At 41.8% G+C, this 24,965-nt stretch overlaps 2 protein-coding genes across 2 annotated transcripts; both read right to left on the bottom strand.

The window, feature by feature from the left end:
* Window positions 1-1,509: 1,509 nt before the first annotated feature.
* On the bottom strand, window positions 1,510-9,423 carry LOC113009905 (H-2 class II histocompatibility antigen, E-S beta chain-like). The gene is made up of 8 exons (XM_026148550.1): window positions 9,270-9,423; window positions 7,878-8,150; window positions 7,419-7,632; window positions 5,268-5,335; window positions 5,076-5,186; window positions 3,999-4,151; window positions 2,611-2,776; window positions 1,510-1,994 (listed from the first exon to the last, which is right to left on the bottom strand). The coding sequence occupies exons 1-8, from the start codon at window positions 9,322-9,324 to the stop codon at window positions 1,976-1,978; spliced, it is 1,059 nt and encodes a 352-aa protein (XP_026004335.1). The 5' UTR covers window positions 9,325-9,423; the 3' UTR covers window positions 1,510-1,975.
* Window positions 9,424-10,432: 1,009 nt separating this feature from the next.
* On the bottom strand, window positions 10,433-14,115 carry LOC113009984 (H-2 class II histocompatibility antigen, A-U alpha chain-like). The gene is made up of 4 exons (XM_026148724.1): window positions 13,927-14,115; window positions 13,275-13,523; window positions 11,484-11,768; window positions 10,433-11,258 (listed from the first exon to the last, which is right to left on the bottom strand). Exons 1-4 carry the CDS (start codon window positions 14,072-14,074, stop codon window positions 11,143-11,145), a joined length of 798 nt encoding a protein of 265 aa, XP_026004509.1. The 5' UTR covers window positions 14,075-14,115; the 3' UTR covers window positions 10,433-11,142.
* Between the last annotated feature and the right edge of the window lie 10,850 nt (window positions 14,116-24,965).

Below are 24,965 nucleotides of genomic sequence, written 5' to 3'. Positions count from 1 at the left end.
CATCACAGAAATGTAGCAGTGACAATAATACTGTATGCTGTAATCGTACTGGGCAATTAGTGATACAAAAAACCTGTTTTATCCTGTGAATAAAAGTATATGTTTTTGTCAATGTACCATAATAACAGAAGCGAAACGCAATATTGTGTCAGGACAATTCACTATTTATGCACAATAAACAAAGGAGCATAGCGCGACCATTTCTGTTCAGCGCCAGACTTGCTTGTAACCTATATCACTAATTATGTTATGAAAATGACGTATTAACGACTAAAAAACACTGACCTTCGTGTAAATGCTTGGAGCAGACTAACCTGTGAGCTGGAGTGTTCTGGGACGTTATATTTGGTCTTTGAGTGGCTGCAATCCAGACCACCCGTCGCGTCTTTATTACTTCGGAAACATGGCTCGAACAATTTCTCTTCAACGACGTAATCCGATAACAACCGATCTCTTTACCCGTCGGCTTCCCGTGGCTGTCATGCGACCGGCTATTGCAGTTAATAATACAACAGCTTCTTGACATTTTTGTGTTTCTTTTTATCGCTGTGTGACTGATTTCAATTGAAAGCCTGCGTGCGCTACTACCGCTTGCCACGAGTTCCCAGAATCCTTTGCGGTTCTACCCGTGAATGACGTCACATTTTCAATCTCTATATAATATGCATGTTAAATTTTATATTTGGGGTAAAATATCAAGTCTTTTCAAGTAAACCGGTTCAAGTCCAATTCAAGTCCCAAGTCATTGGTGTAAAAGTCCAAGTCAAGTCACAAGTCTTAGAACATTTTTTCAAGTCAAGTCTAAAGTCATAAAATTAATGACTCGAGTCTGACTCGAGTCCAAGTCATGTGACTCGAGTCCACACCTCTGGATACCACAGCCATCACATACATGATGATCTGTGTCTGAGTGTGTTGCTGTGAATTATGGGACAGCATTATATGCTCCTATTTTATAAAGGGCACCCAGTGTGTCCTCCTAAAGGAGGTAATAAAGGAAGAGCCAGAGCTCCCTTCCTTGGTTTTAGAAGATTCTCCAGCTGTGATTGTGGCCACAGAGACTTTAAGAAGTCACAAACTGAGAAAACTGACCATCAAACTGCAACACAGCAGTCAAAAACACACCACACTGATTTTTTCTGATGCTATAAGCTGAGAAACATCTGTAGAAAGACGGCAGTGAGTGACGGCACCACAGGATCTGAACCTGATGGACACACTCAGGAGATTCTCAGCTTCACCTCCGACTCTCTGTTTGACTCCGGCTGCTCTCAGTTCAGGATCCAGAGCTTCATCATGGATCCACTGACAGGGTCAGGATGAGATAAGGTTTGTTTTTTTTTTAGTCCTCGGCCTGCTGTGATTGGCTGCTCACAGAGGTGAGAGGTCAGCGTGTGCTGTCTGTTTGATCTGCTTAACTTTATTAACAGCAAAGTAAACACACGCCCACACTGCAGAGCCTAAACGGCTCTCTGTCATTACAGGGTTTGAAAGAAGAAACTGATCACATGACTGTGGAAACAGATTTATTGAGAAAAGAATGAGGAAGTAAAATCCAGCAAACAGCTGACAGTGTCTGAGTCTGGGTTCATCTCTATGTGCGTGTGCGTTTGTTAACACTGGAAGGTCCCACACACACAAACACCCACAGAGCTCCGCCCCCTCCAGCCTGACAGCCAAACAAAGCAATAAAAGATTCAGTTTCCCAGCACACACCTGGCTTTCCTCCAGCTCAGGTCCATCAGGAAGAAGCTCACCTGGTTGGCTCCTGCTGTCAGACAGGTGTAAAGACTCTAAGAATACTCTGCACACACACACATGATGAAATCTCTAAACACATTGAGACTCCAGCAGATCCACCACAGTCCACATGCAGCCTGACTCAAAGAGCCTGGATCAAACACAGAGCTTCCAGCTGCTGCAGCTTTACTTCCAGCTGACAGACAGAAGCAGAATCCACAATCAGGATCAGCTACTAGGAACCAGCATCAATCCTGGGGCACAGAGAGAGGAAACATTGTTAGGCCAGGTCTGACTGCTTTGAACCAGGAGCTGTACAAACCTGTACTGCTTTAACCAACGCTGGTGTGCGCCAGCAGGAGCAGGTGCTGGCTTTATCTGCTGTGTTTGTAGCATCAGATTCAAATCATATATGGTTTGGGGGGGCTGAGGGGCCCCGGCTCTCATCTTGTGTCATTAATTTGTAGATAAATAGGTGTGGTCCTCTTTCTGTCTCTTAGTCCTTTCTGCTCTCTTTCACAGTTATCACAGTTTATAAAAATCTCAGTGCACTTTTATAAACTGTGAATGTGCCCACTGCTAATATGTAGAAGCAGTTGTATTAAAAACAAACTGTTGCAGTTAAAAGCCCAGAATGACTCATCCACATCACAATCCTGACACTGAGCCTGATGTAAACTGGTGTTGCCTGTCATTCATACAGGAGCTCACCATGCAGGCACACGTGTGGTTACACACAGAGATCCAGCCCTCAATGTTTCTGGCAGTTTCATCTTCTGGTTTAAATAAAGCCACCCTGCAGCCCGAGTGTGTCTTTATAAACCATCTGCTCCTCATCCTTTGTACCTGCACTCAGAGCTGTGGACTCACCTGGGCTCCAGCTCATCTGGTAAAGTCTTCTCAAGCAAATCAGCTGCTTTTATCGCTTTAGCAGAAGCGACCTTTTTGGGGTAGAAGTCGTAGACTTTGTAGAGCAGCGTGGCAGGATGATGACCACCAGGGGGCGTCATGGCATGAACACCAATCAGCGGCATCACTGAAACATAATAATGACAATTTAAACCATCACAGTCTCCTGCATCCCTCCCTCGCTGTGTGGCTCCCTCACACAGCTTTTCAACGTTTCACTCTTAATCTGGAATTATAATTTATCTTATTTAAGATTCATTTACACAGGTAGTCCCACTGATACATGATGTCTCGTTTATAAAGAGACCTGCTTCAGACAAACATATCTTAAAGTGACTACAATAAAAAAATAGTCTTATAACTAAAATGGTCTAATGTTTCCACTGATGAGTCATTTATACGTTTTTTAAAGTCTGTAAGTAAAGTTAACTAAGAGACCTGCAAGTCGTGCATTATGCTCTATGCAGTTCTGTATGAACTGAAGCATCCTGCATAAGGCCCATGAGGACCAGTCAACCAGAGAGTATAAAGTACAGTGGTGTGCTGGATCTGTGCTGTGTGATAAACAGACTCCAACAGATGGAGAGAATGAGCAGAGACAATAATCATATCACTGAAATCCAGGAGAGCTGGATGGTGTGGTAGCAACAAGAAGAAGCCCAACTACACTACAAGACCTGAACACAGACTATTACATTAACCCCTACACCACCGCCTTTTCTCGGACAGCAGAGTGATAAACGTTAAATCCACCAACTGCCACGTCTTTAATCACTATAAAATTAGATAACTGACTTTCAGATACGACAGTTATGTCAGCACTACTTGAACAGGCCCAGACTCTAAGTATATCCATCTTAGGCAGCGAGCTATGAGCGTTTATATGAAGGATGTGGAAACCAGGCAGTTGGTATATCACACACAGCCAGGGCCTAGCGTTAACACCAGAGAAAAAGAACAAAAGATGATTATTAAGCACTTTTAAATGTTCTGATAAACAAATAACTACAGTAACAAGTATAGCTGACAGCACGGGTCTCAACAGCAATCATAATACAGTAAGAAATGCACCAAATCCAGAGACGCCTGGAACCCTCAACCCACACTGTTGGCTGTACCCAAAGCTGCTGCTAGCTGCTGTCAGCTGTTGCTCCCCGTCTGGTGCTAAATGACGTAATGACTTCTCTAATATTTTCCCATGTGGCAAAGCTAACCAGCAGGCTCTGCTTTACTGCAACACAAAGATGAAACCGTCACAGTGTGCAGGTGTTCATTCAGGAGCTGATTAATCAGTGAGGACCTGAGCTGTCATGTGATGATCTGATGATGTCACAGAAACAGTGAGTCACCTGACTTTGGCAGAACATTTGTGAAGCAGAGCTCAGAGTCGGGTTTGAAGAACATCTCCTTCTGAGGTCTCCACAAGCTCAGAGCTGCAGCATCTTTGTTCCAGTCCTCTGGCTGCTTCTCACTGAACTTGTGAGCCAAAGGTGTATATCCATCTGTAACAGTGAGAGCAAGGGTCAAAGGTCAAAGAGTGATGACTCAGGCTGAACTGATACACGCCACAGATCTAATGTTTCATGCTGCTCAGACTTTGGCTTTGGTAAAGTAATACTGGCAGGCACCACAGCTACTCCTCACCTTCCTGGTATATGCACCTATGCTACAAATGTGAAGATCCTAAGTGATCAGGGAAACGCTTGGATTCAACCTGGGCCGAGGTTTTTACTATAAACTCGTATTTCACCTCCTTCTCGAGTTACCACATTCACAAACTTGGATTTGCACCCTGCTAGCCTGGTGGGGAGACGCCATACTTCTTTCATGACCGAGAGGCAGAAACTGTCATTAGAGAAAGAAACTCAACGATCTAACCGATCCAAGCAATCCAACCATCCCTTAGCTCAAGTTATCCTGACTCTGAACAAACCCTTTAGACGGGCCATCAGCTTCTGGAAGTCATGGATCCTCTTTCCTTTTCTGCAGGCCATATTTTCCACGGGTTTGTGAGATTTCAAACATTGTAAACTTGGAAATTCTTTGCTAACGTGTTTGTGGTGTGACACAGCGGAGAGAACCGCAGATTTATCTGTGGTTATATTGAGTTATTAATCAGTGTCTGCTGGCAGAATAAGACATAAATGTAAGTATCTTTAATATTTAACTGACCTTTAGCCTGATTCATGTGGAAATTTCTCACATATCAGATTTAAAAACAAAGGTCCTCTTACAGGGCCCTGTGGGGCCCCACTATTACTACAATCTCCAAGGACATCAGACAGAGAGGAGAGATTCTGAACTCTGACCCTTAATCATTCTAATTTTCATGCTCTGTTTGTGATTTAAATCATCCTGCTGATGAACATCAAACTCATATGTTGTGGTACGAACTGGCTTCAGTTTGGTGTGAGTGCTGCTCTGACCTCTGCTGCACATCCTTGTGTAGATGACTCCAGCCAGGAAAAAGAGCAGACCCAGGATCAGCCCAAAGGCTCCAACGATCATCAATTTCTTGGATTCGGACATGGACGGGACTGAGGACACACAGGTGAGAGTCACACAGGTGGACAGACACACAGGTGTGTACAGGTGTGTAGATACAGACAGGTATTTACCCCAGTCAGTAACCAGAGGTCTCTCCAGGCTGGCGTGCTCCACCATACAGGAGATCTTCTCTCCAGACCTACAACACAAACCAACATCACTGACGCTCACACTGAACTACAATTCGTGACTTTTCGTTATCCAGCCTAATTCTATTTCCTGTTGTAGCACTCCGAAGTAGTGATGGGATTTCCGGCTCTTTTTAGAGAACCGGCTCTTTCGGTTCGGCTCACTAAAAAGAGCCGGCTCTTTCGGCTCCGAACCGGCTCTTCAGGTTGTTTTGTTGCTTTAATTAATTTATTATTAACAATAATATAAAATTATGCACAAAAGGAATTACTAACGTAAAAAAAAGTGGTTTTATTTATATATGTTTATATATAAATATATGCGGTGGCCCCTAGAGACAAAACACGTACAAACTCCAAAACACATTTCTAGCATGAACTGAACTTCCAAAGCAGAGCTACTAGATCACTTAAATTACACAATTGAAAGCATGTGTGTATTGTTTGTGTATTTATACACAGGCACTCATATATATTCAAATAATTTAAAAAAAAAGTTCATTTACCTGTTACTACCACACACCAAATCCGGTCGTTGGTACTTGCTGGCTTCTGTAGCCACAAGATAACAAAGGCTCAACACTGCGCCCAGCATCCTGGAGCACTTCTGTTGTCTTTTGTACGTGTTTTGGAGTTTTTACGTGTTTTGGAGTTTGTACGTGATTTGAAGTTTGTATGTGCTTTGTCTGTAGGGGCCACTGTAAATATACTTTTATTTTTTCACTCCACATAAAATGTAATAAATAAATCATATAATACAAAAATCAACTATTCACATTTCAACTTTTAACTATTTAAATTTTCAGCTTTTTCCTTTTACAAATTTAAAGTGAAACAACACAAAACACTGCAAACCACAACACAATTAAATATAAATTATAATATGAAAACAAAAAGAAGATGCACATTCTCTGTCATATGGGCCCGCATGAATAAACTTTCTGAATCCTTTATCATCTGCAACCGAAAATAGTTGTGGATGATTACTATACCTTTCTAATGTGGCGTTGTTGTCCCTGGCTCTCTTTCTCTCTCTCTCTCTGGCTCTGTTCCTGTGCTACTGAGTGTAACTACCGCCCCTCCCCCCTCTGCCCAGCATAAAGCACAAGGCTCACGTGCGAAGTGAAGCGGAAAAAAAGTGCGAGAGAGAGGGTGAGAGAAAGGAAAAAAAAAAACCCCACGTGGCGGCTCGCGATAAGGAGCCGGCTCGCGTCGTTCACGTCAAAGAGCCGGCTCTAAGAGCCATTTCGTTCGCGGACGACCCATCACTACTCCGAAGTAACAAAAGGAAGGTTTAGTTGGCATGGCTGCATAATTATTTTGAACCTGGAGCCTCAATGCTTTTTATGGAATCATAAGATTTGTTCATTTGATCATTTTACATCTTGTAGAAATGTGTTCCAAGCACGCGACTATCTCCGTCATCCAGGTGTAAAGGCTTAGTCTTTAGCACTGGTCCTTTAGAACAGGAGCTTCATGATGTTTTAGCTCAAGTCCATCACCGGCTCAGTTTGAGGAATTCTCTGAAATGTATTACATGAAACATCAACACATGCAACGGTAATGTAGGGAAATGTTCATATTCACTAAGTGAAAACAAAGAAATTGTCATCACATGTTTATTGCTTTGTTAAAAACAATCTGGGGGACTTCCTATTTTTTGCTCTGCTGAATTCAGACAGTTCCTGCTGAAACCACTTGGCTCAGAAGAAATGGGAACTTTGGGTGAATTTAGTTGTAGCAGGAATGAGGAAGGAAAAGAGGGAAGAGGTTTCACAGGCTGAGCTGTGAACATCTGCATCTGTGGATCATTTTCATGTTATTCAAACGAAAGTCAGTGAGCTGGAGACACAGACCAGACGGAGCTAAATAAGTCGAGGGCGCCCAAGGATCAGACCAGAGCTGTTTTATTGAGAAAATGAACATGGAAGGTGATCTGTGCTGATGCTGGAACTATCCTGGAGAAAGTAGACATGAGACTGAAGAAGCTCCACAGCATCAGGGAAAAAATAAGCAGGTGACAGAAAACATTAAAAACTTACAAGAATAAATTTGAATCAGCAAGTCCTGTTAGCAGGCCCAAACTAGACTCACCTGGGTGTGTACTCCAAGTAGGAGTGGGTCTGGTAGAACCAATCAGCATCTGGAAGCTCGTCAGTTGTTGTGGTGTTAGAGGTTACTTCCTGTCCGTTTCTCAACCAGCTCACTTTGATATATTTGGGGTAGAAGTCGTAGACGCTGCAAGCCAATATGGCAGGATGATGATCAATGGGAGGCTTCGTCCAGTGAAGTCTGACAAATGGTTTCGCTGGAACATGAAAATGAAAATGACTTTGGTAAATTTTGCAACAAACTAAAGCAGGACGTCACAAACCACCGACACTCCGGTGTGAACTGCAGAGATCGTGTAGCTTTATTGAACGTGTCACATTAAACCTTCAGCAGTGTTACTGTAAACTGTGCAGAAGGTCCAGGCAGGAGTTGTGTTGATGATGCATCAGTGTGATGATGTTTACATGATGATCCGATGATGCCACAGAAACACTGACTCACCTGATTTTGTCAGAACACTTCGGTACCAGAGGTCAATGTTCGGTGTGCAGTACGCCTCCTTCTGAGCTCTCATTGAGGCGAGCTGTCCAGGATCCTTGTTAAAGTATTCTGCCTCCCTGACACCGTACTCGGTGTATCCAACAAACTTCCCCACACTGCTGTCAAACCTGACATACTCCATCCTGTTGTAATAGTAAGATCTGATGTACGCTATGTCCCGCAGCTCAGTGGAGTTAAACAGGCAGCGGGATGAAGTGTAATACTCGTATCCATCTGAAACACAAAGATCAGAGAGTCACTCAGGCTGAGCTGGTCCTCCCACACACACATCTCTACTGTCAGGAGTTACACACAGCTACTGTTGGAGCCCCACAACAGCAACATCATCACTGTCACATCACTTCAAATACAATATGTCACTTTTATTTATATAGTGCCATGTCACAACAGCAGTCTGCTAAGGTGCTTTACATTGTAAACACTCAATGTTAAACAATGTTAAACGTTAGACAGCAAACTCCAACAATCACATGACCCCCTATGGGGACTGCTAATGATTTAGTACAGCTGTGCTGTATAAACACATGATATGATATAATATTGCTGAGGTTTGCACATTTGTACAGGCTGTGTCTGGTTTGAGACCAGGAGGACACACAGCTCTCTGTCAGGAAGAACATCCAGTGTAAAAGGTTGCAAATCAGTGCATCACAATATTACACATATCACTTCATACATTTCATAATGGACGTCATCCACTAAAAACAAAATAGAAATTATAAGTGATATATTGAAAAACTGTGCAAAACAAATATTATATCATAACAAATGATAAAGTTTATGTCCAGTAAACTGTACAAACACTGAGGCGAACAGTTACTTTCAGTGACTGATGATTGGTGTATTCATTATTAACCTCCTGAGACCCGAACTCTTCCACAACATGCATTTTTAATTTCTCTTTGATATTTGTGCTGATTGGGGCCCGATGACTGTAAAAACAAAGAATTACCAGATTTTGATTTTACTTTATTTTTGTTTTTATGAAAAATCAGAGCCAACTATGAGGATATTCATTTAAAATTTTGATAGAACAGGTCCCAGGAGGTTAATGTGAAGAAGTGAAAAAGGTAAACAAAGTAGCCAAATGATGTTTGTGTTTGATCTCATTTGACTCTGTCAGCTGATGAAAACAAGTGATCTAAACAATCACTGAAGAAATGGAACCAGCTCTGAGAGGAAGAGGAGGATCATCACAGGTTAAGGACACAAAGCTAATCCCAGCTCATATGTCACGTTCATTTAATCAATAAAACATCTCTGATGCATTTTGACTCTTTGAACACACATGTGAGTGTATTGATTGAAGGTTGATGAGTGTATGTATAATACCTGCTCTGCAGAGGATGATGAAGAAGAGGCTGACGCAGAGAAAATATGAATCCATGTTGATTTCTCCTGACAAACTCTGACAGTCTGACTGAACACAGTGCTAAAAACCAGAGGGCATGTCACATGATCTGCAGCATCATGTGTTGCCAGGAAGAAATCTGTGGCAGGAAACCAGGAAATGAGCTTTAATTTATTCAGCTGGAAATGCTCTAACTCGAACAGACTTCCTCTGAAATACTAAAAAAAGACCAAAATCTGATCATTTATTTAACTTATAAATAATGGAATGACTGACTTCAAACATATTATGAAGTCTAGATAAAAAAAATAAAATAAAATAAAACGTTTTTTCTTTCCTTTTGTGTGCGTCAGTCAGAGAGCGCCCAAACATCCCGCAGCTCACAGTTTACACCCTCAGCACATTCTTTCACTTCTCATCTTAGTCACGTGTTCATGGGTCACATATTAACGTGATGGAGACAATACTCAGCATCTAACTTGCTCCAAACAAGTGTAGAGAGGGTAAACGTTTTTATGGCATGTAGTTTCAGATGAAACTTTCTAACAGATCAATAAATACACACACAGTGTTTATGCAGCTTCAGTTCGTCCTGTTGGCTAAAGGTACACTTACTTTATTTCCAGGGAGAGAAACTAGTAATAATGTGACAAAGATGTAAGAAAGAGAGGACAGAGGAGGAAGAGCAGAGAAGATGATCAGCAAGCAGTTTCTTTTAGAAGGAAGTGACACAAGACTTTGATGGATTTAAAAAAAACAATATTAAGTGTGTCGCGGCCTGGAGGTGACTGAAAGAAGCCAGTAGTTTGGAGTCTGGAGGCTTCATTCTGAGCTCTAAGTGAAGTCAACAACAGGACTGTTCAGTATCTCACTGACCAAATCAGGGGGTCTTTGCAGCCTGACTGGTGGTTGTGGAAGCTGAGAACATCTTACACTAAAGCCTGTGCAATCACATCTTATCAATATATTAAAATAAATGTTTGAGTTATTAACATCCACACTGGTAGCGACTCAGCTTTTAGTCTGTAAGCTAACATCGCCGACTTTGTTCCTTTTTGTTGTTGATCTTAATTTGCTTTTGTTCTGCATTTTTTCTAAAATACATCTCAGCATTAATGCCAACGCTGAGTACATCACAACATGCTAAGAAGAGACAAAGAAGAAATTTATAATACAAAATTAAAGAAAAATGTCCCCACTGTTTATTGTCACGCTGTTTGTTAATCAAAGTGGGATTTAATGTTAACTTGTGTTGAATTCATCCTTTCTGTGGAAGTTTGCCTCAGAACGCCGTCACCATGTGGTTCGACTCAGTCAGTGACCTGTTTGAGTCTTTTCTTAAAATGTAATCAGGTTTCATTTGTTCAGGTTCCCGTGCAAGACCTTTGAAACAATTAATGGAAATACAAGTCTGATAAGGCCTGAGGTTTTTTAGCCTTTCTTTTAACCTGATTTTTATTTGTTTTTCAGTTTTGCTGCTCCATAAAAAGAATGAATTTAATATCACAAAGAAACATTCAGTTATTTTAATTCAAAAAGTCACGAGCTTCATCTTCATTCTGCACACAAGAAAAATCAGCTCACCAAATACAGCATGAGACCGTTCCACAACAGAAACATTCAGAAACACACTGAAATCAACGTTTCCTCAGGAAATCTTTAATGACGTGAAACTCTCCGTTTCACATCAATAATCCGTCCCAGTGAGGATGAGGAGGGTCTGAGATCATTTGGACCAGCTGCCACAGTTTTCCTCCACATGTTTCATTTGTAATGAATCATATAAAAGTCAGTTCATCAGAGGATGGTGTCTGCCTTAGAATTTATTAAAACATTAGCATCAACCGATCAGCATCACTTTCTTCCTCGGATGAAGAGATAGATTCCTGCTGCCACGCCAAGGACACCGACAGTCAGACCCACTCCACAAAATTTTGCAGGTCCCAGAATGGATTCAACGTCGTCCACCTCTGCAGAGACAGAGAGAGACGTGGACCTTCACATCTGTAAACAGCCAGTCTTTGTGCTGGGACCAACACTTTCTGCTTGTTTTTATATTTCACATCATATTATTAGAGATCATTGAACACACTTCCATTGCTTTGCGCACATGCAGCCTTTGCCTTAGAGTATAACTCACCTTGTGATTACTGTTGTTGGTACATTTTATAATAAACTGAACCTGATATACTCACCATAGATTTTGGTAACTGGTTGGGTCAGGGCCACATGCTCCACTGTGCAGGTGTACACATCTCCTCCCTTTGGAACAAAGTCCAGTTTGGACGTCTGGCTGAAGGAACCATCCTTGTTGGATAAGGGAACAGTGATGCTGGTTCCTTCAACCACTTTCTTCATGTTCTTGCTCCAGGTGACGTTAACGGGAGCAGGATAGAAACCAGTCACATGACAGATCAGAGTGTTCTGGACTCCAATCTCCACATTTACTATAGTGTAGATTTCCACACTGTCAGGAGCATCTGTGCACAAACACATACAGTTTGCTCACAACACCGCGCGACAGGCTGCACTCAATAACACGAGAAAACAAAAAACTGTGAACGAAACAGAAGCTTCTGCTGCTGAACTCCAGTTTCTAGAGAAAATGGAAAAAACCACAAATGTGCAAGAACAGATTTTTTTTGTTGTTTTCATGTCATGTGATAAAGTGGAAATACATACTGTAGGTTCCCTATTTAATTGCATAGGAAGCATAATATTTCCATAGCATAAGATAAGATAAACTAAACTAAGATAAGATAGGACAAGAGAAGAAGAACTTTACCGAGGCAGAGAGAAATTCTTTTGTCATAAACATAAGAGTGCTAAACAGAGCTGCTAGTAAGTAGATCATCTTTGTTCTTAATCAAAGACATGAGTCTGATCAGCGTCTTAGCAGAATGATGTCGTCTATTTCTGCTCATCATCATTGCTGTGTTGGATTATGATTCTGAGAAGGATTTGGGCGTCCATCATTTACCAGGCGGACTGCAGATTCTTAAGCCTTTTAAGGTTCTCCCTGTGAATCGCAGCTTCCTTATTATTTTCAATAACACAGAGCACTGAGGTGGAACACACCTACACTACTGGAAGGGCCTCTCTCACCACCAACCTCTCTCCTCCAAAGCTAGGAACAACATCACTATTAGTTCAGAGTGGGTTAATTAAGTCATTAGAATCGATTATTATTTTTTTAATGTGCAGTTAAAGTCTAAACTGTGTCTAAACTTCCCTTTCTAACTTTTTGCGAAACAATAAAGGTGTGAATCTGACTATAAATCTATTTAAGTCCAAATAGATCTAACTGGTTGCTCTAGCAAGTAAAATCTTCCCCTGAAACCTGCAGTCTGGGCTTCTAAAACCATCCCTGGTTAACGAGTCCCACGATCTAGACGGGGCTGTCATAACATACGTGACTGATAGGAACCGACTTGCAAGGCCACTCAGGTTTGTTCATGTCTTTCTCAAAAAAACACATTAATAGTTTGCAGGAACTAATTACTGAAGTTAATTCAGAAAGATGAACTTAGAAAATATTTTCCGTTTCTTCACAATACTTGGAGATTTCTCAACAATCATTTCACACACGTTGCTGTTTTTTTAAGATAACACTAACTCACCAAATTTGGATTATCTTTGTGTGTTTTTGTTCTGGTTTATATCTGTAATCTGGTGAATACTGACACTTTGTGAGCTTGGATTAACCTCAGGATAACACCATTATTCTGTTGCTTGCATCATATGTTATTTAAAACTAGAGTGAGCCAACTACATACTGTACACCTGAGTGTCAGGATAATGACAGCAAAGCTGAGCTAACCTGTCAGCCTGTCACAACTGGATCTCTGCGATTTATCTGCCATAAAGCTCTTGTTGTTGTTTTTCATCACGTTAACAGAGTGAAATATTTACAGGATTTACTCCCAAGCTGGAAACGTACTTCTGTTCTTTACATGTGGACTGTGTGGTTGATGAGTTATGTTTACCGAGTTCTTTGGGGAAGTCCTTCATAGCTGAACGAGCCACCTTCAGGTTTTGTCTGCAGATCTGTTGATTAGCCACAGCTTCTTCATACATTCCTTCCTGCCAGTGTGGATGATCTGCAAAGGCTGGCAGAGAGTCAACACCTGTCTGTTTGTTGAAGTCTGCGTACCAGACCACCTCATCATCCAGTATCAGCACATCCTCTCCAACAGTGTCTGAACAGCCGCTGATGGAGTTCATCTCGTAGAGACCTGAGGAGAACAGAGAGCTTATTCAGTGTCTGTTATTCAGTGCTGACTGTCAGCAACTGTGAGTCACACACGAACCGTCAGCCTGATGCTTTAATCCTCAAATATAGAGTTCATTACAATTTTTTTTTTTTAAACTATTAGTCAAACAACACGTATGTTGTTAAAAATGTGTGTTTTTCTGATTTTTTTTTTGCCAGACTGGGGAAGAGTGTCTGTGTTGTGGAAAAGCTCATATTTAGACAAACTGTGTCCCAGTAATCAGCTGGTGAAGTTTAACGATCACGTGATAAATGTGTGCGCGTGCTCGTCTCTTCTGTTTCAGACTTCTGACAGAGTTCATTTGCTCACTAGTATTTTTAATAAGTTCATTAAAACAGAGTTAATGAGTGATTTAGAGACTCACCATCAGCAGAGACACAGAGGACCGAAGAGAGGACGAGGAGCAGCACGCACACCTTCATCTTTATCATCATCAGCAGGACCTCTGTGACTCTCTGAATGTCTGCGAGCTCGTACACAAACATCAGCCAATCACAGAACAGGGACCACATGATGTCATCGGTGTCCAGGCAGACAGAGGCACCAGGCCCACAAACACACACAGACACATAGAAAACAGAAATTAATAATGACATTATAATAAACTCATTTTGCTCAGAGCCCGATGAAGATCACATGGATGGAAAAGAAAGATTTTAAAAAAACGAAACAAACGGAGCAGGTGGTCAGGTGACTCAGATGGTCAGGTGATCTGCGAATGCAGGTGCACTGAGGACACCTGGTGGACGGATGAAGAACTGCAGAGGTGATCTGCTCAAACCTTTAGTCCAGGAGGAGTCGGGGTTCCTCCTGTGAAGGGTGGAGCAGCCGTGATGGCCTCATCCTTCTGCTGTGAGCTTAGATGGACCATAATCAGTCTCTGAGAGGCTAAATCATCTCCAGCCCTGCTCTGTCTCTAAACTACAATCTACTGAACCCTGAGATAACTTTAAAAATCCCAGAGACTTTTGGGAAAAGCTGAAATTGAATTCATGTTGATTTTTCATCCAAATCTTCATTAAGGTTCAAGACTGAAATCTAAGTGTTAAATAAATGTTAAATCAATGTTAAAATACTGATGAAGCCTGACAGTTGTTCTCTAATAACTGATGACCTGTTTATGGCAGGGGTATTTATTTTTTTGGCCACGCTTAAATTGCGTAGTTCATAATATAAATGTATGATGCAATATTATTTTGGTGATTTTATACACAATTATGTTCAATATATATGTAATAACATTATGGTTACTTGCATCACTTTGTAATTGTATGTCCAACATTTAAATTATTTTTACAGTAACCTTGGTTGCTGTTTACAGAGAGAGTGTTTATGGTACCAGTATGGTGGTCCTTGTGCCATGTGCATTGAGGATTCAAAGTAAAAGTTGATTGCACACTGTCTTGTTGGTATTTATTGTGGAAAAGCATGTTTGAGATAAACTGTAGACTGAAGTACAGCCACAGCCCAGAGAGATACACAACAAAAAGCAGAAACCAGAAGGTTACATACTTACAGTTGACCAGGCGACATCAAAGATATTGAAAAGTCATGGATTTATGAAATTAAACCTATTATCAGTTGGACTGTTTTATATCACCCATCTGAAAGTGGTACATCCCATGAGAAAAAGTCTTTGGTTTATGGCAGGCTGCCAAACTGCAACTAATAGTCACAATCCTCGAGTTCTGTTTAAAATCTTTAACTCAGTTTTTAATCCTTGCTCTGATGTTTCAAGGGAGGCTTCCCCGGCTCTCTGCGAAAAATACTGTACAGTTATTAAATTAAATAAAAATAACTACAGATAAGAGGCAAACCAGATTGTAGTGTGGATCGGTTGATTAAATTATTGCAGTTACAGCACAGATGTAAACATCTGTGTTTGTTGGGAGCAGTTCTGATTGCACAGTCTGACAGCTGCAGGGAGGAAGGACCTGTAGAAACGCTCCTTCATGCATCGAGGATGCAGCAGTCTGTCACTGAAGGACCTCTGCAGTTCAGCAACATGTACATGCATGGGCTGGGAGACTCTGACCATCAGAGATGTTATTTTGGCCAGAGTCCTTCTGTCTCCACTAGGGATGGGTACCGGTGTCCGGTGCCATGATGGCACCGGTTCTGACATAAACGGTAGTAACCAGACTGAAAAGCAGCGCACATTTCGGTGCTTTATTTCGGTGCTTTATTTTCCTGAGCTGTGATACACTTCTAGCCAATCATTTTACGTTTCCAAGGATAGTAGGCGGGGCTAGGTACGTACGTTCTTTTAGAGCAGAGCTACAGATTAAAAAAGTCCAAGGCGAAGCGGTCAAAGTCTGGCTGTACTTCACAGCAAAAGATGCAAACTCAGCAGCCTGCAACAAGTGCTTTAAGCTGATACTGTGATACTGTCAAAGGAGGTAACACCTCGAATCCGATGAAACACCTGGCGACGCATAGCGTTTTGTTTTTTTAAAAGCCGAGAAATGCGCCGTATTTGATAGCTTGCTGCGAGACCTCACACCAAGCACATCTACTGCGGGTGGGTTGCCTGTTATCAGACCCAGAGTTAGCAACATCCCCCAAAAACACGAAGAGGAGAGTCCTGGCCCCTAGCCCTGCCAGTGTAGCAGAAATGATGAGGATGATGATGCAGCAGCAGCCGTTCTTCTCTGCGTGAGTAGCTTAATGTTGTTCGTGTGTAATTTACGTTGAGTAGGCTAACCACGTTATTACATTAATGCATGTAAGGTGAACTAGCAAACATCATCATAGCTACATGCGGCTGTCTTCTTGTTTGATGGCAGATACTCCCTTCACCCTGGCCAAAAAGGCTAAAATGACCAAAGAAAAAGAGGGAAACAGCTAAACATGAGAGGTTTTTGGACAAAGTTTGTGTTTTTTCCATTGTTTAAGCACTGCTTCCAGCCAAGAGTGATACCATATATGCCCCATAGCTGCAGAAAAGGCTAACACGGTTATCTTTTTACAAAAAAACAGCTGAACATGGGAGGTTTTTGGACCAATTTTGTGTTCTCCATTCTTTAAGCACCGGTTTGAGCACGGTTTAAGCACCGGCACCGTTTCAAAAGTACCGATTTGGCACCGGTATCGGATCAAACCTAAACGATACCCATCCCCAGTCTCCACCACCTGCACTGGGTCCAGGGTGCATCCCAGAACAGAGCTGGCCTTCCTAATGAGTTTATCCAGCCTCTTCCTCTGAGCTGCCAATAAACTGCTGCTCCAACATACAACACTGTAAAGAATGACAGATGCCACCACAGAGTCATAGAAGGTCTTTAAAAGCGCTCCCTGGACTCCAAATGACCTCAGCCGCCTCAGCAGGTAGCGTCTGCTCTGACCCTTCCTGTAAAGAGCATCAGTGTTGTGGCTCCAGTCCAGTTTATTATTGAGGTGAACACCCAGGTACCTATAAGAGTCGACTATCTCAATGTCCACTCCCTGGATGTTCACCGGTGTCAGTGTGGTGGGTCTGCGTCTCCGGAAGTCCACCACCAACTCCTTGGTTTTCCCGGTGTTGATCAGCAGGTGGTTCTGCTGACACCAGTCTACAAAGTCCAGAGTCCACTGTCTGTACTCTGAGTCGTCCTCACCTGTGATGAGGCGACTATGGCAGAGTCGTCAGAGAACTTCTGTAGGTGGCAGCGTGGGGAGTTGATGGAGAGGTCTCAGTGTAGAGGGTGAAGAGGAACGGTGCCAGCACAGTTCCCTGTGGGGCCCCCGTACTGCAGACCAGCGTATCAGAGACACAGCTCTGTGTCTTCACATACTGTGGGCGTTCTGTGAGGTAGTCCAGTATCCACTGGGACATGTGGTGGTCCACTCCTGATAGCTCCAGCTTGTCTCTCAGAAGTCGTGGCTGGATGGTGTTGAAAGCCCTGGAGAAATCAAAGAACATGATCCTCACAGTGCTTCCAGGCGTCTCCAGGTGAGTCAGAGCTCGGTGCAGGAGGTAGAGGATGGCGCCCTCCACCCCAATGCCAGGCTGGTAAGCAAACTGCAGCGGATCCAATGAAGACCTCACCAGGGGGCGCAGATGGTTTAGAACCAACCTCTCGAGGGTCTTCATCAGATGCGATGTCAGGGCTACCGGCCTGTAGCTGCTGAGGTCCTTGGGATGGGAGGTCTTTGGTACCGGTACCACACAGGAGGTCTTCCACAGCTGTGGTACTTTCCCCAGTGACAGGCTCAGGTTGAACAGATAACCTAGGATGCCACACAGTTCATCTGCGCAGCATCTCAGCAGCCTGGAGCTGACGCCATCTGGACCTGCAGCCTTCCACACCTTGATCTTGCGAAGCTCATGGGGTGTGTATGTTGAAGCCCACAGAAGCTGGGGGTGGGTGTAACGACTGGGAGCTGGGAGGTGTGAAGCTGAGAGGTGTGAAGTCCTGAGATGAAGGACAGGCGGTCCCTGAAGATGAAGGAGATTGCAGCAGGGGGGACGATGCTGTGGGAGGGGTGGGTGTTTGATCAAACCTATTCAAATATTTATTTAGGTCATTCACCCACCCCAGGTCTCCTGCAGCCTGGGGGGTCGGTTTTTGTCCTGAGATTGTCTTCAGGCTGTTCCAAACCCCTCTGATGTTGTCCTGTTGCAGCTGCTCTTCCATCTTCCTCCTGTAGTTTCCCTTTCCTTGCCTTATCTTCTAATTCAGCTTCTTCTGAACAACTCTCAGCTCCTGTTTGTCTCCAGATCTAAAGACTCTTCTTCTCCTTGAGAAGAGCCTTAATTTCAGGATTTATCCATGTCTTGTTGTTAGAAAAACACCGTACCTTTTTGATGGGTACGGTGTTGTCCACACAGAAGTTCATGTAATCCGTAATGCAGTCTGTGATGCTGTTGAGGTCATCCTCCAGGGGGCTGCAGAGGCTGTCCCACACAGTAGAATGGAAACAGTCCCTCTGGGCCTCTTCAGTCTGTGCTGAACATTTCCTTACTGTGTGTTTCACAACTGGTTCTCTGTGTACTAGAGGTTTATACACATGCTGGAGATGAACCAGATTGTGATCTGAGTCCCCCAGGGGAGGGAGAGGTGATGAGCTGTATGTTTTATTGTCTCTGGTGTAGCAGGTGACATACTGGGTGAAGGTGTGGAGAGTGGAGGACAGGGAGATGTGATTAAAGTCCCCAGAGATCAGGAAAAGGGCCTGAGGGTGCTGTGTTTGGAGTCTGCTGGTTACAGTGTGCAGGACCTCACAGGCTGCTGCAGCGCTAGCAGAGGGCGGGACATACACAGCTATCATAATCACATGTGTAAACTCTCGTGGTAGATAGTACGGTCTCATGCTAACTGCTAGCAGCTCAATGTCCTTACAGCATAGCGTCTCTTTGATAGATAAATGCCCAGAGTTAAACCATCTATCGTTCACAAACACAGCCAGACCCCCTCCTCTCTTCTTACCACTCTCCGCTGTTCTGTCGGCCTGGATCAGATGAAAACCATCTGTCACTACCCGATCCGTACCGGAAACCCGATCGGTACCCCGCATGCGCGAATCTTACGTCACTTCCTCTCTTTGCCAACATTGCGACATTCAATATATTTGAATGATACAGTTAGCTCCTAGCATTTCTCAACAGCTCTGCCTCCTTTTCGACTGCCCGGGACATTTAAACAATGGATAATCCGTATACAAAGAAATTCATGCTTTTCTCCTCAACAGAGAGTGTCCCCCGATTGAGCAACAGCGCCGTAAAATAAGGAGAATGGCGCCTAATTACAGAGTTAATAATGCAGACTTTGTAATATCTCACGTGTAGATTCATCAGCCAGATGAAGTGTTTACTGACAATTGACAGTGATAGCGGACATCATCATCACTATTCCAACAATCCTCTCCTCACAGACAAGCATAAACACACTCGACTATCGCTAAATCAAATTTAACACACATTTGTAATGACGCTAATTCAGTTTATAATAGGGTTTATTCGCTCGGTCAGCAGGTGGCGGTATCCTCGTACACTGGGGAGTACACTGCCATTAAACGAACAGAAGAAGAAGAAAACATCTGCACATGCGCGTTACGGATCGGGTAGACTCGATTTGTACGGTCAGACTTTACACATGCGCAGTAAGGATCGGGAGTCCTGATCCGTCACTATCTTTTAATTTTTCGTTTTTGTCTACATTGTACTGAAATGCTTCATTATTGCAAACATTTTAAGATATACTTGTTATTCTTAACATCTTAACAGATACTCTGACCTTTAACTATCGTAAAACGCTACGACCGGAAGTAGAAACCTTTCGCGCATGCGGGGTACCGATCGGGTTTCCGGTACGGATCAGGTAGTGACACCATCCATGTTTACGTGTGAGTCCGGAGTTAGCGCAGTTAGCCACGACTCTGTGAAGCACATCAGGCTGCACTCCCTGTAGCTCCTCTGATGTTGGGTAGTGATGGTAAATTTGATTCTTTTTACTGAATCGAGTGTTAATGAGTCAGTTGTATATATAGAACACCAGGATCTAAGATTGAGATATTTAAGGATAATATGGAGGACTTATTTACAAATATAAATCAGAAAAGAATGTTTATTTGTGGGGACTTTAATATTGACTTATTGAATCCAAATCATAATAAGAGTACAGAAGAATTTATTGATTCCATGTACAGCATCGGTTTATTTCCACTGATAACAAGACCGACCAGAATAACATCTCATTGTGCAACTCTATTAGATAATATATTTACAAATATAATAGAAGGAAAGATAAAAAGTGGGCTGTTAATCAATGATATAAGTGACCATTTACCAGTCTTTGCATCGTATAATTGCCATTATAAAGTGAACAACGATGGACATAAGATTATTTACAAAAGAATAAGAACAGAGAAGACCTTAAATTGTCTTAGAAATGAACTTTTAAAGCAAGATTGGAATATTGTATATGAACAAACAGAAGTTAATAAAGCTTACGAAGGATTTTTAAGAACATTTAACACATTACTTGATAAAAACTGCCCAGTAATTGAAATCAATAGGAAACACAACTATGCAGGAAGACCATGGATGACAAAAGGACTACAAAATGCCAGCAAAAAAAAGAATACCTTATATCGAGAATTCATGAAAAAGAGAACAATAGAAACTGAAATGAAGTATAAAACTTACAAAAATAAATTAACTAATATAATGAGATCCTGTAAAAGAGAGTATTACATTAAAAGGTTAGAACACAATAAAGATAACACAAGAGATATATGGAATGTATTAAACAGAATAATCAAAAATGAATCAAGGAATAATGATTACCCTGGGTACTTTATAGAAGGGACAAGAAGTATTAATAACATGGAGGAGATAGTAAATGGCTTTAATGAATTCTTCGTAAACATAGGGCCAAAACTGGCAGAAGAAATAAAGGTTGATGGAACAGAAAGGGACACTGGTGAAAATATTGAAAGGAATAGTAGCTCAATGTTTTTAAGAGCAGTGGAAGAGAAAGAGATTTATGACATAGTTAGAGGACTTAAGAACAAAACCAGTACAGACTGGAATGATATTGATATGGTAACAGTAAAGACAGTTATTGATGGTATCGTAAAACCATTAAAATATATATTCAACTTGTCGTTTCAAAAAGGAGTTTTTCCACAAAAAATGAAAGTTGCTAAAGTTATTCCCATTTACAAAACCGGTGAAAGACATCATTTTACAAACTATAGACCAGTGTCAATACTTTCCCAGTTCTCTAAGATACTGGAAAAACTCTTCATAAAAAGATTTGACAGTTTTGTGGAAAAATATGAATTAATGACAGATAGTCAGTATGGGTTCAGAAACAACAGATCAACAGCTTTGGCACTGATAGATTTAATGGAAGAGATAACAGAACGTGTGGATAATAAGAGGTATGCGCTCGGAGTTTTCTTAGATCTAAAGAAGGCGTTTGATACTGTTAATCATGAAATTCTATTAAAAAAACTGGAAAAGTACGGGTTTAGGGGAGTGGTTTTGGAATGGTTAAAAAGCTATGTAGGGAATAGGCAACAATATGTACAAATAAATGAATATAAATCTAATTTGATGGATATAGCTTGTGGAGTACCTCAAGGTTCAGTACTGGGTCCAAAAATGTTTATTATGTACTTAAATGATATCTGCAGAGTATCGGAGATTTTAAAGTTTGTAATATTTGCAGATGACACAAACATACTGTGTTCAGGAGAGGAATTGCCACAGGTTTTGGAAATGATCACACAGGAATTAACGATATTAAAGAAGTGGTTTGATATAAATAAATTATCATTGAATCTAGATAAAACCAAATTTATGTTGTTTGGAAACCAAAAGAAAAACATCGAAGTAGAAATATGTGTTGACAATGTATATTTAGAAAGAGTAAATGAAATAAAATTTCTTGGGGTAATCATTGACCACGAGCTCTGTTGGAAGCCACACATTACTTATGTTTGGGGGAAATTGGCACGGGGCATTGCCGTCCTGGGGAAAGCAAAGCATATGTTGGATCAGAAAGCACTGCACATTTTATACTGTGCTTTACTACTGCCATATATGAGCTACTGTGTAGAGGTCTGGGGAAACACATACAAAAGTAACACACAAACAATAACTATAATACAGAAAAGGGCCATTAGATTAATAAATAATGTAGGGTACAGGGACCATACAAATGCACTCTTTGTCAAAATGCAAGCTATTAAATTCCAAGACTTGGTGAAGCTTAAAACAGCGCAAATAATGTATAAAGTCAGAAATAAATTGCTTCCCAAATAAATCTGTAAATTGTTCATAGAAAGAGAAGGTGGGTATAACTTAAGAGGGAAATGGAATTTAAAAATACAAAGTGCTAGAACAACTTTAAGAACTATGTCAATTGCAGGAGTTAAATTATGGAACAGTCTAACAGAAGAAATAAAAGACAGTCAAAACATAAAACAGTTTAAAGTAAAATATAAAAACCTAATTTTAAATAAGTATAAGAATGAAGAAAACGGGGTTAACCCAGGACGGTAATGTAGCTGGTAATGGTGTTGCGGTTCTTTTTTGTTTTTTTTTTGTCTTGTTTTGTTGTTTTTCCATAACTTGTGTATCTGCAAATATACACATTCTGTATTTTTCATATGAAAGAAACTATACTGTGGTGGGGCTTGCTAATTTCTTGTTTTTGATTTATGTATGTTATGTTTTGTTTTACTTCATATGTTTCATATGTTGTTTGTTTAATTTAAGACAAAAAAAAATTTAAATGAATGAGAGGTAAAACTTGAAGGGGTAGGGACAAATAAGTAAATACTTCAGCCTACTCCTTTTCAAACAAATACTGGAATGATATTTTGTAATGATTGTGAAGGCACATGTTTGAAATGTTTGAAATAAAAATGAACTGAACTGAACTGAATGAGTCACTCACCAAAGTGAATCTGGTTTTTTGAGTCATTTGATTCACTGAGTCAGTTGACCAGAGAGTGCAAAAATTGTACATTTTCACTCAAAGTCAAAGGAGCTTGAAAAGAAAAGCGTCTGGACTTCTTTAAGTTACTTGAAGACGTTTCACCTCTCATCCGAGAAGCTTCTTCAGTTCTAAGGTCAAATGGTGGAGAGTCCCAGATATAAACCTAGTGGGCCCTCTGACCAGGGTGGCTGTGGCTACAATGTAGCTGCCATCACCAGTGTGTGAATGGGTGGATGACTGGATAGGTAAAGCGCTTTGGGGTCCTTAGGGACTAGTAAAGTGCTATATAAATACAGGCCATTTACCATAACAAGAACTCCATAACTGTACAACGGAAAATACAAATGCTTTTTATGGTCTCCTCACAACAATGATAAGAAAAATAAACTGGGCCAATATGGCATGTTTGTTAATACAGAGACACACATGTTAATGTGATCTCTGGTCTCCCACTCAGAGACAAAGGTCTCCCATTGTCCAGCATTCAGAGGCTGCCTGAGGACTCATGTGAGGGAAAATCTGCTCACACAGACATGTAGAGCCAAATACTGCTAATAAGGCCTCTGCAATGTTCTGAAGACAGTTAAACTTGTCAGGTAGTGATGTCCAGCAGGTGAACATGCAGCTCCATGAACACGCACAGCTGTGGATTCCAGCTGCTTCGATGTTGCATTAACTGGCATTAACGCACCCAGTTAATGCGAGACAAATCCAGCAGTTCATTAAAGATTTCTGGTTTGATAAGAAAATAAAACATTGGTCCAAACACCTGAAAGTCTCTATTTGCGATGTGCACCGCTGGCCCAGCCATTTATTTTTTGATGCACCTTCTCAGATTAATTCACTGCGTGTCGTGCTCAGGGCTGGACTGGGACAAAAAATGGGCCCAGGCATTTTGACTAGAGACCGGCCCCCCAGGTATAGGAAAAGCCATAAAGCCTTTGAATTTGAGTTTGGAAGTTGAGCGGCTGGTACTCTGGTGCAGTCAGCACAATCTGGAGCTGAACACTCTTAAGACTGTAGAGATGACAGTGGACTTCAGGAGACATCCCTCAACTCTGCTCCCCCTCACCATATCAGACAGCCCTGTGTCAACTGTGAAGACCTTCAAGTTCCTGGGTACAACCATCTCCCAGGACCTGAAGTGGGAGACCAACATCAACTCCATCCTCAGGGAGACCCAGCAGAGGATGTACTTCCTGAGACAACTGGGGAAGTACAGTCTTCCACAGGAGCTGCTGATCCTGTTCTACACTGTGGTCATTGAGTCTGTCCTGTGCTCCTCCATCACAGTTTGGTATGGAGCAGCCACTAAACAGGACAGGAGCAGACTGCAGCGGACTGTACGGGCAGCAGAAAGGATCATCAGCGCTCCCCTGCCCTCCATCCAGGATCTGTACCTCTCAAGAACCAGGAAACGGGCAGGGAAAATCATCACAGACCCCTCACACCCTGGACACAGACTTTTTGATCTGCTGCCCTCTGGCAGACGGTACAGAAGCCTGCAGACCAGGACCACCCGACACAGGAACAGTTTCTTTCCCCTCGCCATCTCCCTCCTTAACAGTTGACCTGTCACACTGCTCCCACTGCCAGACTGCAACTGCACCTTATGTACATTTTGTAGTATTCATTCCACCTCATTCATTTCTGTATTTATGTATATAAGTTTAGATTCGTTATTTATAGTTGGTTTACACAGCTTTGTGTATGTATGTGTAATGTGTATATATAGACACGTGTGTGTGTGTGTGTGTGTGTGTGTGTGTGTGTGTGTGTGTGTGTGTGTGTGTGTGTGTGTGTGTGTGAGAGATTGAGAGCCACCATCTACCGGAACCAAATTCCCTGTATGTGTCTGCACATATACTTGGCCAATAAACACGATTCTGATTCTGATTAAAACAAACGCTGTTGTGACAGTGATGTACAGTCTTCTTGGTATATGCATGATTTTTATACATTTTACATCAGA

The sequence above is a fragment of the Astatotilapia calliptera genome, chromosome 3 (genome assembly GCF_900246225.1).
Source record: "Astatotilapia calliptera chromosome 3, fAstCal1.2, whole genome shotgun sequence".
Classification (NCBI taxonomy): Eukaryota; Metazoa; Chordata; class Actinopteri; order Cichliformes; family Cichlidae; genus Astatotilapia; species Astatotilapia calliptera.
The sequence above is the reverse complement of the archived record's forward strand: the minus strand, read 5'-3'. Positions and strand labels throughout refer to the sequence as shown.

Coding starts and splice junctions, on each gene's coding strand:
- LOC113009905 (XM_026148550.1), bottom strand. CDS start 9,324: ATGGATTCATATTTTCTCTGCGTCAGCCTCTTCTTCATCATCCTCTGC. Junction 8,151..9,269: donor CATCATCCTCTGCAGAGCAG/GTATTATACATA, acceptor TTTGTGTTTCAG/ATGGATACGAGTATTACACT. Junction 7,633..7,877: donor AAGTGTTCTGACAAAATCAG/GTGAGTCAGTGT, acceptor TTCATGTTCCAG/CGAAACCATTTGTCAGACTT.
- LOC113009984 (XM_026148724.1), bottom strand. CDS start 14,074: ATGTGGTCCCTGTTCTGTGATTGGCTGATGTTTGTGTACGAGCTCGCA. Junction 13,524..13,926: donor CCTCTGTGTCTCTGCTGATG/GTGAGTCTCTAA, acceptor TGTTCTCCTCAG/GTCTCTACGAGATGAACTCC. Junction 11,769..13,274: donor GGACTTCCCCAAAGAACTCG/GTAAACATAACT, acceptor GTTTGTGCACAG/ATGCTCCTGACAGTGTGGAA.